Source organism: Gopherus flavomarginatus, chromosome 10 (assembly GCF_025201925.1).
Source record: "Gopherus flavomarginatus isolate rGopFla2 chromosome 10, rGopFla2.mat.asm, whole genome shotgun sequence".
NCBI classification, from domain to species: Eukaryota; Metazoa; Chordata; order Testudines; family Testudinidae; genus Gopherus; species Gopherus flavomarginatus.
In genome coordinates this window covers 56,810,156-56,822,387 of record NC_066626.1, presented here as the reverse complement: position 1 = coordinate 56,822,387, position 12,232 = coordinate 56,810,156, and the positions used below count along the sequence as shown (strand labels likewise).

General features: G+C 41.3%; 1 protein-coding gene across 2 annotated transcripts in view; it reads left to right on the top strand.

The window, feature by feature from the left end:
- The window catches only part of ACVR2A (activin A receptor type 2A), a 105,874-nt gene that overhangs the window by 73,377 nt on the left and 20,265 nt on the right, over positions 1-12,232 (top strand). For both annotated transcript variants that reach the window (XM_050969256.1, XM_050969257.1), the window contains 2 exons: positions 1,458-1,601; positions 8,837-8,982. In XM_050969256.1, the coding sequence (XP_050825213.1) occupies positions 1,458-1,601; positions 8,837-8,982 (290 nt within the window). The remainder of the gene's footprint in view (positions 1-1,457; positions 1,602-8,836; positions 8,983-12,232) is intronic.

Here is a 12,232-nt window from a genome sequence, read left to right as displayed (position 1 = left end):
TAGGAAGTTGTCATCTCCCCAAATGTCAGTAACTATAAAAAAACAATTATTTTCTCAAATACAGGAAATGTTGGGAGCTCAAAAGTGAACAAGGCAGATGATGACATACATCTTTTTTAATTGAACTAAAAATAAATTGTAATTAAATGCAAAATATGTGCTCTAATTCAACATTGGGGAAATGGAGTTCAAAGTTAAGAAATTCAAAAGACAGAGGTTCTGGTCCTGCAAACTCTTAAGCATATTAGTAATTTTAAGCACTTTACTAGTCCCATTGCACCTGCTGTCCATCCTCCTACTGGTTTTAGTAGTAGTTTGCTGTTGGGTACTGAAAAAATGTGAACCTACCAAGGAGAATTTTTGCTAACGCTGTCTAAATTAAATGGTAGTCATAATGAATGAAAATTGTCAGAGTAAATTGGTATCCTGAAAGAGATCCCAGGAAAGTGGCTGTTCCAATTAGGCATGTCTCCATTAAGTGAAGTATACTGCAGTACTGGAAATGTTGAGCCATCAGCTTCGTTTAGCTCTGCAGCTCTGGGGGGTCCTGTTAAATTGTTAGAAGTGCAGTCTCACTGAAAGGATATTAAAGCACATTGAATTACATTAATCTGAGTATTACAGTACTTAAAAATACACTTTACCAGGTAAGGAGGGGTGAGTTGTACTTAGATTTTCTAATAAGTAGATCCATATTGACGTGCTGATAAAACACATCTGTGGAGATCATCTTTCTCTAGTAGGAATTTCTTACCCCCAAAATAAAATCCATTACACTTGGAACTTTGCTTAACTCAACTTAATGAAGAAAAGCTGTTCCCACTTCTTAAAATTATATAATATTAAAACTTGTATTGAACATAATTTTTGATCAATGGTCTTCAGCATCAGAGTGGTTAATGTTGCTAGCGTTATCAAGAGCCAAGCATTAGATTTGGTGGGCAATATGCAAACCCTTCACTCAGCTGACAGTACCCCAGACCTGACCTTAAGCTTCTCTGCTATTCCAGTATATGGTATCTATGGAGATCCACGTTGGTGCCAACCTGCATAGTACTGTTACAATAGACAGATTTTCATGGGAGACTACCAAATATAGTTTCCTTGTAACTTAAATTAGATACATAAAGATTTATCCTATAATTTTATGAATTTTTCATGTTTTACCTGAAATATGTAGTACAGATTTTGAATTACTTACCTAAATTTCAGACACATACTTGTAATTTAAAATAATCTATCTAGTCTGTCAATATTAATATTTTGAAACGTGCCTTTCTTTCCATTGATTCAAATTTATACCAGGTCAAAACAGATTTTAATCTCTTAATATAAAGATCAGTTAACTTTTCACAATGAATTACAGCAGCAAACTTGTGACTTAGAGGTTTTTTTTTTTTTTTTCCCCCCATCAGAAAATAGTAAATGTACTAACCTAATATCTGTGCTTGATTAAGGACAAACAGTCATGGCAAAATGAGTATGAAATTTACAGCTTGCCTGGAATGAAGCATGAAAATATCTTACAATTCATTGGTGCAGAGAAACGAGGCACCAGCATTGATGTAGATCTATGGTTAATTACAGCATTTCATGAAAAGGTATGGTCAGTTTTGACAACAAATAATGTTGGTTTTTATCTATTTAGTTTCATTGTAATTTTATTAAAATCCTGTAGCCTATGTACAAGCTTACAGAAAGGAAGGCTGTGTAATTTGGAGTTCCAGCCAATTTTAAAAAAGAATTGAAAGTAGTCTCACTTACCCACTAGGCCCTCCCCCATTTTTGTAGCTTCAGAGATCATTTTCCTCTCACCCCCTTCCCCATCCAAAAGACCAAGCCAAATTAAAACAGGTTTTGTCCTAGTAGAGAAGCTGTAAAAGTCACTAGCATTGATCCTTGCCAGAGTAAGATGTTTTCTAAAACAACACAAATATAATTTTATCAGTATTTCACTCTGTTTGTGGGCCTTCCTAATGAAGTAGGTCTTCAAAAGTTCTTTAACCAATGCCCATCAATTGAACTGAGTCTCATATATGAAATTTTTATCACAAATTTAAATGGTTTTCTGTATGGAAAGCTCCCTACAATAAGAAATATCAAAGTGTATGTATAACAAAATAACAGCATTATTGTTACTACTGGCCCATCTAGCTTTAGTGATGTAACTTACATTTCTTGTAGTAGAATAAAAATATTTTCAGACATGTTTAATATTAGGACTTGTAAAATTAAAGCAGTTGTGTAATAGCATAAATAGCTAAGGGGAAATAGAGTTCTTTGCTATGAACCACGTAAAGTTAGGAAGATTATTTCCTGTATAAGTCTTATAAAAATAATTATTCAATATATCAAGATTTTACATAATGTAAATGTGAAAATTGACTTATGCTGTGTCATAGTCAGTATTTACAGTTTGGTACAACACCTCAGTCCTAACAAATACATCCATCCGATTAAATGTAGCTTTTGATTTGGTTACTGTAAAGTTGTAAACAAGACAGCTACCTCACATTTTTGATACCAGTCTATTAAACTTATTTATGCATGTTATATCAAATTAAATCAACAGATAAACATTTCCCTTTCTAAAAGGATATGGTCTACTTAATTGCTCATATCTGAATTGTTTTTTAAACTACTGTTATCTCTTAATGACCAAGATTATTCTCATTGAAGAACAGGAGAGAAAATTTTCTTTTTCCCCCCAATTTTTGTACGTTTGTCAGCATTTGGTTTGTTAGCAATTAAGTTCTTCAAGTGATTGCTCATGTCAATTCCATTCTAGGTATGCACGCACCCATACATGCGGTCGTCGGAGATTTTTGTTGTAGCGGTATCCATAGGGTTGGCTGTGGCACTCTTAAGTGCCGCGCTCATGCAGTGGTATATTAAGTGCCGCCAACCCTACACCCTCTCAGTTCCATCTTACTGCCTGTGGTGGTTAGTCAGAGCGCCTTTTCCTCACCTAGCAAGAGCTAACAGTTTCGTTGTTGTTGTCTTCAAGCCTTAGGGCCTTGTAAATAGTTTATTCCTAGTACAGTAACTCCTTGCTTAACGTAGTTATTTTCCTGGAAAATGCTACTTTAAGCAAAACAATGTTAAACGAATCCAGTTTCCCCATAAGAATTCATGTAAAGGGGAGCGGGTAGGCTCCAGGGAAATTTTTTTGCCAGACCCCCCCCCAATAGATATAGATATAGATATATAATATATAAAAATAGTTTTTAAACAAACAATTAAATACTGTACACAGTAATGATTGTGAAGCCTGTTTGAGATGGTGGAGTCAGAGGGTGGGATATTCCGAGGGAATGCCTTACTGCTAAATGATGAACTAGCACTCAGCTGAGCCCTCAAGGGTAACACGTTAATATAGCCTCGCACTCTACAAGGCAGCACAAAATGGAGGGAGGGGAGACAGCATGGCAGAGAGAGAGGCGCATTGCCCCCTTAAGTACACTAACCCCACTCTGAGTACACTGTTCAGCAAGTGAGACAGCAGCTGCTGCCAGCAAGCTACCTCCTTCTTGAGCCTGGTCATGTCCCGTCTCGTCCCCCCAGCTCTATGGAGTTGGGGTAAAGGAGTGGGGAGGGGGACACCCTGACATTAGCACCTCTTCTTCCCTCCTTCCCCCCCCCCCCCCACAGCAAGCAGGAGGCTCCCAGGAGCAGCTCCAAGGCAGAGGTCAGGAACAGCAGCACTGCCAGGCAATTGATAGCCTGCTGGGCAGCTGCTGCACAGGGAACTTAGGGGGGCTGCCAGTCCACCCTGGTTCCAAGCCCTCACTCGCTAGCTCCAACAGGTTACTGTTTCTGCAAGCAGTGGACAAAGCAGGCGGCTGCCAAACAATGTGATAGGGGAGCGTTGCCCAACTTTAAACGAGCATGTTCTCTAATTGATCAGCAATGGGATGATGTTAAGTGAGGAGTTACTGTAGCTAGTGTTTGAGTAGTGATTAAGTAGTGTAGTTAGAAGTTAGAGTCTCAGTGGGGACTTCTCCCCAGGCGTGCATGCCCCAGTCTCCAGGTTTTAAGCCCTGCTTGGACTGTAAATGGCCTATGCCTGTTAGTGACCTCCATAGCAGCTGCCTGAAGTGCTTGGGGGAGTCACATATGAGGAACAAGCATCACATCTGTAAAAACTTTTGACCCAGGACCCAGAAAGAGCACATCATCCATTTGAAAGCCCTCCTCATGGAGTCTGCTTTCTATCTGGCTTCTGAGCCTTCCCGGCTAGACTATACCCCACCCCAGTACTTCAGCCTTGGTGCATAGTGCACCCCCAGCACCAGGCTCTGCCTGGCATCACTCTCTGTTGCCAGTGCCCAAAAAAAAGTCCAAGAAAGTCCATGGGGTATCAGGCAAAGGACTCAGTTTAGGCTGCCAGCCAACACCAGAGCCACATGGACCTGTCACCCTAAGGGGGCTGCACTCCTGGGAGTTGCAGGGAACCCAGGCTTCTCCAAAGCAGAGGCCACGTATGTCGCTGGAAGTGGCAAAGGCTCACTATGCGGGCAAGCCAGCCGTCTAGACCCCCCGCAAAGGGCAAGTGAGCGCTGCTGATCCCCAGAGCCAAGACAACGCTCTGTCTCCATGCTGCAGATTGCCTTGGGGGGAGGTGCTGGTCATTGTATCACCAGCACCATTCGCCCTCCCGTTGGTCCGTCTTATCGGCATGGATCCCTATCCCCCGCACTGTGGGAACAGTCTTCATTGCAATACCAGTCCCACCACCCTGTACTGGTCCTATTTAAAATGCTCGTCTCTAATGGCAATGGTTAGTTGCCAGATGCAGGCATCAACAGCGCCACCGTGGTCATGGGAAGAGGATTCCTCCAGCACGGAGGGGGAATTCAGCCCCTCATTGAGGCATCACCAGCGTTATTGGGCACTCATGGCTGTGTCGACCTCTGTGATGTCAACTTTGCAACACGGCCATTGACCAGCACAGTGGCCCTACTGGAGTACGTGGGGCATGCCTGTGATGCCAGTGCCCTCTCTGATGCCTCAGAGTAACAGCTGACGGCACCACTGGCGCCAGACTCAGTGCAAAAAGTGCAATCAAAGGTCGAGGTAGAGGAATGAGGGCCCACCGCAAAACCCTTTTCCCCTGAGGAGAATGGTGACTCCCCCGGTGGTCCAGTCGTCATCCTCATCCCTGGACAAGGTGATGGCAGGGCCCTTGCATGCTAACCCCCCAGATAACTTCAAGGAGCACCAGGCCCTGCTTTGACAGGTGGCCAAGAACTTGGGCCTGGAGGTAGAGGAGATGGCCTGTGTTCAGTGTGCTCTTGGTATCTATCCCTGTCCATGTTGCACTACTCGTGGATGATGGACTCTTAAAAATAGCCAAAGCTCTCTGGCAATCCCCATCATCCATCCCTCCCACCTCCAAGAGGGCTGAGAGAAAATACTTCATCTCAGCCAAGGGGTTTGAGTACTTGCATACTCACCCGCCTCCAGACTTGCTGATTGCCTCTGCAGCCAATAAGAAGGCCAACCGGGGCACACCAGTTCGACCCCCAAAAATGAACAGGCAAAAGAGGCTGGACCTTTTTGGGAGGAAGATTTATTCAGTGGCTAGCCTTCAGTTCCTGGTGGCAAACCACTGGGCTCTGTTGGGCAGATACTTCAACTTATGGAACTCCCTCTGAAGTTTGAGTCCTTGCCCCAGGACTTGGTCCAGGAGTTTGGTACCCTGGTGGAGGAGGGTACTGCAGCAGCAAGGTGCTCCCTCCAAAATGGCATGGGACACGGCCGACTTGGTGGTGAGGGTGGTTGCAACGGCGGTGGTCGTGAGGTGCAGCTCCTGGCTTCAGACCGCTGGCGTGTTCCAGGAAATGCAGGCCCCAATTCAAGATCTCCTGTTTGATGGGAATGGTCTCTTTTGTGGGGCAGACTGATGCAAGGCTGATTAGCCTAAAGGACACTTCGGGTGACCCCTTGCTTTCTGGGTCTGCGTATGCTGCAATTGGTGAGGAAACAGTTCTGGCTGTGACCGCCAAGACCTTGGCAGCATTGACTGGTCTGCAAGGACACTGGATAGAGACATTAGCTTTAGTTGTTGCCGCCCTTCCTCCTCCCACTCACCCGTGCAACTCAGTCTGGCAAAGCGCCCTGTAGGCTATAAGCATTCATTTTGAAGGTGGTCCTGCTGCAGGTGACCCTGGATTATCTTCTGCACCTCAAACTCCAAGGATTGTCCCTGTCATCGATCAGGATCTGCCTGGATGCTATTTTGGCCTTCCACCTCTGTTCCAAGGCAGGTCAGGCTTCGCTCATGACATGACAGCCCTGTTTTTGAAAGGTCTGGAGCGTGTCTACCTTCATGTCCAGGATCCTGTCCCTCCTTGGGACTTGAATCTTGTGCTGTCGTGGCTCATGGAGCCTCCTTTCGAGCCTCTGGCTTTCTCTCTCCTTCTCTCCTGGAAGGTTTCATTCCTGGGTGCCAAAACATCTGCCTGCAGGGTGTGTGAGATCAGGGCTTTTAGTTCAAAACTTCCCTATACAGTATTCTACTAGGTTAAGGTCCAGCTGTGACCGCACCCAGCATTCCTGTCCACGGTAGCTTCCTAGTTTCATACTGGCCAGGACATATTATTACTTACCTATCTTCTTCCTGAAGCCTCATAAATCAGAAGAGTAATGCAGGTTACGTGCCCTGGATGTCAAGAGGGCATTGGCCTTCTACATGGATAGGACAAAGCCATTTCACAAGTCAGTGCAGCTGTTTGTTGTGGTGGCAGACAGGATGAAAGGTTAGCCAGTGCCTGATGAGAGGATTTCATCCTGGATCATGGCCTGTATCCACTACTGCTATGAACTGATGAAAGTGCTTCCACCAGCAATCATGATGGCACACTGGACTGGAGCATAAGTGTCATTAGTGGCCTTCCGGCACAGGTGCCGCTCCAAGAGCAGCTACCTGGTCATCTGTCCCCACGTTCATGTCTCATTATGCACTTACGCAGCAAGCTTGAGATGACACTGGCTTTGGCAGAGCAGTGCTACAAGCCACATGGCCATGAACTCCGAGCCCACTTCCATGGATACTGCTTGTCACCTAGAATGGAATTGACATGAGCAAGCTCTCAGAGAAGAAGTTACCTACCTTTTGTAACAGTTCTTTGAAATCTGTTGCTCATGTCCATTCAATTACCCACCTTCCTGCCCTTCTATTGGACTTGCTGGCAAGAAGGAACTGAGAGGGCATAGAGTCAGCGGTACCTAATATACCAACTCATAAGCGCAGCACTCAAGAGACTGTCATAGCCAACCCTACGGATACCGCTAAGGCAAAAATCTCTGACGACAGTGCACGTGAGCCACACATACCTAGGATAGAATGGACATGAGTAACACATCTCAAAGAACAACAGTTACGAAAGATAGGTAACCGTTTTTTCCCCTTGAGCAGTCAATCCATTGTCCCATTTTGTGTGGGCTTCCCTCACAGCAACAAGTGAGACACAGACACTTGTCTGGTTTTTAAAAAGTGATATTTAAAACCCAAAAAGTTGGCATGGGATTCAAGAGTAGTGTAACTCTTGAATTTTAACTTGTTTATAATTTGACTAAATTTGTAGTTCATAACATGAGAAAAGGTAAAGAAACGATCTCTCTCTCATAGATCCCCTCACTCTATATTAAAAAGAAGAAAAAAAAGGCTCTGAATATAAATATAGTGCTTGTGAGAAAGTACATACATAATTCAGCATGATGCTTGGGGCTGGATCCAGAAAACTCTTGACTTTGTGCCCAGAAAATCAAATCACCCTATTTTGAAAGCAAAGAAATTCCAGTATTTATCTCCAGCAGTGTGTTTAACTTGTAATATCTAATTTTTTTCTTTGACTGTTCTTTTACAGAATAGTTTCTTAATATCTATCATAAATTGTCTTCCTTCATCTCTAGTCTTTTTTAGTTTAAAACTTTGCACATTTGACTCCCATTTATTTAATCCTCTAATAAATGAGGGTCAATGACAAGACATTTTTCACATTTTTTTTAATTTTATTAAATTGTTTGGTTATTGTGTGAAATATAGGTATCTCTTGTAAGTGTTTATTGTGTTAAGAGATGACCAATTGGATTGGAAATTATACCTTTTTTCTAAATACCAACAGATTATACAGTAGAACCTCAGCGTTACAAACATCTAGGAAATGAGGTTGTTCATAACTCTGAAATGTTCATAACTCTGAACAAAACATAATGGTTATTTCAAAAGTTTTTACAACTGAACATTGACTTAATACAACTTTGAAACTTTACTACGAAGAAGAAAAATGCAGCTTTTAACCATCTTTTAACTTAAATGAAACAAGCACAAAACAGTTTTCTTATCTTGTCAAATCTTTTTTTAAACTTTCTGGTTTTTTAGCAAAAAGAACGAGGAGTACTTGTGGCACCTTAGAGACTAACAAATTTATTTATGCTCAAATAAATGTTAGTCTCTAAGGTGCCACAAGTACTCTTCGGTCTTTTTGCTGATACAGACTATCACTCTAAAACCTTACTTTTTAGTAGTTTAACACAATAATATATGTATTTGTGGTTTTTGGAGTGGGGAGGTGGAGGGTTTTTTTTGGGTTTTGTCTCTGCTGCTGCCTGATTGTGTACTTTCGGTTCCAAAAGAGGTATTTGATTGACTGGTCGGTTTGTAACTCTGAAGTTCTACTGTACCTGTAATCATGCATGCTATATATATAGGTTTATGAAACAGATATGATTCTTTGTATCTGTGTTCTAGGTACACTTTATCATTAAAAAAATCTCTCCTTAATGGGAAATACTAAGATTTACTTTAATTGTTTTTCCCTCCACTGTACAGGGTTCACTAACTGACTTTCTCAAGGCAAATGTGGTTTCTTGGAATGAGCTGTGTCATATTGCCGAAACTATGGCTAGAGGTTTGGCTTACCTTCATGAGGATATTCCAGGTCTGAAAGATGGACATAAACCTGCTATATCCCATAGGTATGCTATATTTCAGATATTGCCTATTATCTCATGTATTAAGCTTTAGCTTAATCTTGTGTACAGATATAGAACAATATGGCTATGAAATACTTTATAATAGCTAAAATAAACATTTAAAATCAGATTAATAAATAAAACAGCACTGCAACTTTGCATTTTCAAGAAAAATCTGTTCTAAATAACTTTTTTAAATATTTTTTAAATTTTGAAATGCAGCTGTTTAAACTACAAGTTAATGTGTCTGATTTAGAGTTCTGTGGTTATAAAATGTAAAATGAATTAGTACTGAAAATCACACAACTACTCTCAATGTGAGATATCCAGTAAGCTGCTTATAAAGCAGATCACATATATTTCCCCTCTCTCTCTCTTCATGTCCAGGTGACTACATTGTATCTACAGGCTGAGAATAGGTACTTAATGCAAGTATTTCAGTACACAGTCAAGTCTAGTTTGCATTTATTATAGTACCTACTCAGTTCCCTATACTTGAGGTTATGCATATACCTGGAACTCAAAAGTAATTAGGCCTTGTTCTGGACCACTGATGTTTAATGTGAGTTTTATCATAGACCTATGTGAGGATCAGAGCCTTAAACTACCACCTGAGTTCTGTATGGATGGAGCCCTGAACTTGTCTGGAGTCAAATTTGACTTCAATGGGTCTATTCAACTGCTTAAAGTTAGGTATGTGCTTAGTTGGGTTGGGAAGTGGTTGGGAAACTCCTTGTAACTGTTAGAGGCATGTTGACTCTACTCTCTATTCCTAGTTAATCCACCTTCCTACAGTTCTGAAAGCAAATGTAAGGGTTAGTATTTTCTGTTGGTTCCCTTTATAATTATACCCAGATAAAAAACTTAGGTGAAAATAAGAATACAAAGCAGTAACTTAAAGATACCTATGTCCCTATGCTTGAGGTTAGAATAGAATTAAGATATGACTTAAACCTAAAAATTTGAAAGTACAGAATTTCACAAAGTACCCCAAAACCTTAACTATACCTCCTTTAGTGATATCGATTAACCTTTCATTTTTCCTCTTTATTCCTTTAATGCCTGCTTTGTAAGATGTACTTTGGGATCAGGAGGCTGTGTCCCGTCCCCTCCCCCCTATTTTTTTTAAACTTGAGTGCAGATTCATAATTTAACTTTTAAACAGTCACTATCTTTGTACAGTTTGTAGGTGAACTGCTGCAAGTATGCATCACTATTGGTTTACTATCTCTCCATTGTGTACACACTAGCTCCAAGTATGGCCTGATTGTCTGATATTACAGAACTGTGATCTAATTGGAACACCTTCTAGAAAGTGGTGAGCACCTCAAAGAATCAGGTCCCTATTTAGCAGTTGGAATGACTGCCCATATTCTCCTATTTCATTTCATCAGGAATTTGGAAAGTAGGCTTTTTGTGGAGTGTGACAGTAACAGTTGGTGTGCTGGTCCTTGACTAGGGCTCTTAAGCACTACAATAATAGAGATAATAAGGCTAAAGTTGGTACAACCACTTAATATCAGTGGGACTATTCAAAGTGTGTAAAGTTAAGCATGTGCGTAAGGCTTTGTAGCATCTGGACTCAATGTCTAGGGAATAAATATCCCGTGGAAATTTTTTTTTTCCTTTTCAAATGTTCGCAGTTACTGGAGGTTTATCCTAGCTCTAGATTTCCTAGCTCTTAAAGGTTTTTACCCTGAAGTTATTGAAATGTACTCTTCACTGTCAGAAAATTGGGAGTTTTGAGGGGCTAGGGAGTTGGTGAGAGTGGGATGCAGAGAAGTGGGGAGTTGGTCTGGAAACTCACTCTTAAAAATAGTGTGAATATGTGACTGGTGTGAGGTGCGAGATGATTAAGACATGGCATGAAGCTAAAGTGGTTTCTTGCACCATTTGTATGATATACTCCCAGTGTAGTTACTATGTACATATTTACATGAGTAATGTCTTAAACCAGTCTTTCCTAAACCCTTGAAAGCAACACCCTGCTTCAGGAAATAAAACCAGTCCCATCTCACTGTAAGATGGTATGAAAGGGCTATGCACTTTAATTCATACATTTTTTGCTCTGCCGTCCACTTTGGGAAATATTGATATAGGTCTTCACCATGTATTTCCTTCTCCTTTCTCGCATGGTTTTAGCAGTGAAATAGTTAAGTGTTGCTATTTAAAATATTAATGGGGAACCTGAATTGCCATCAACTTAAATGGGCAGTTCACACCACAGAGATTGTTTCAGACATTCTGGAAGATAGATGATTCTATATCTCTTACAGCTTACTTCACATTTTGAAGATATTCCTTGCAATCTAAGACTGAATTTAAAATAAAGAGAGAAAACCATCACTGTGGAGAGCAATAGAGATATTAGAGTGTTCCCCTGAACTAGTCTTTTCCTAGTTGGCATGCTCCATGCTTTGGGGAAATGCTGTCTTAAGAAGTTTCTTTTGGGTAAATTAAGAATTTTCAAAATTGGTACATGTACCAATATGATACATGGTACATATATAAAGATGCTATTTATTATCTAAACACTTTATCTTAATACTTTTTAATTTAATAAAAAGTACTGAATCAGTTCCATATATAAGCAGGGCATTTGTGCTGCTTTTATATGCCAATTAATACATGTCTTAACGTCAAACTTGTGCATTCTAATCTTTAGTGGTCCTATAAGATTGTAGTATGTGAAGTTCTCTGTGTTTATCAGACTTAATTATTTAGTTAAAGGAAGTTGGAAAAATGATTGGCGATCCCTCGATTCGAGGATGATCTCTACCACGGATTTACATATGGGTCCTGAGATGACTCAGGACTCCAATCCTGGAACAGCAGATCCACCCACAGTAGGTACAGACATTTTGTGGCAGGCCAGTGGCCTGCTGGGAGAAAGCTGTATCTTTTTCTTTCCTCCTCCCTTTTTCCTTTCAGCTTCAAGGGCCACACCCTTCTCCTCAAAACAGGCTACTGCCTGATGGAGGTGCCATTGGGGTTGGTTGGTGGCTTGTTCTTCCCAGCTTGTGATGGCCACATCAGTTTTCTTAAGATACGCTTTCAGTGTATCTTTGTAGCGTTTCCTCTGATCATGGCAGGATCTCTGACCATGTGTGAGCTGAGAGTAGAGGACTTGTTTTGAGAGGTGAGCGTCTGGCATCTGCACACAATGTTCAGCCCAGTGAAGTTGGTGCATGAGGATCATTGCATCAATGCTGGTGACGTTGGCTTCAGCGAGGATGCTGGTGTTAGTGCGGCA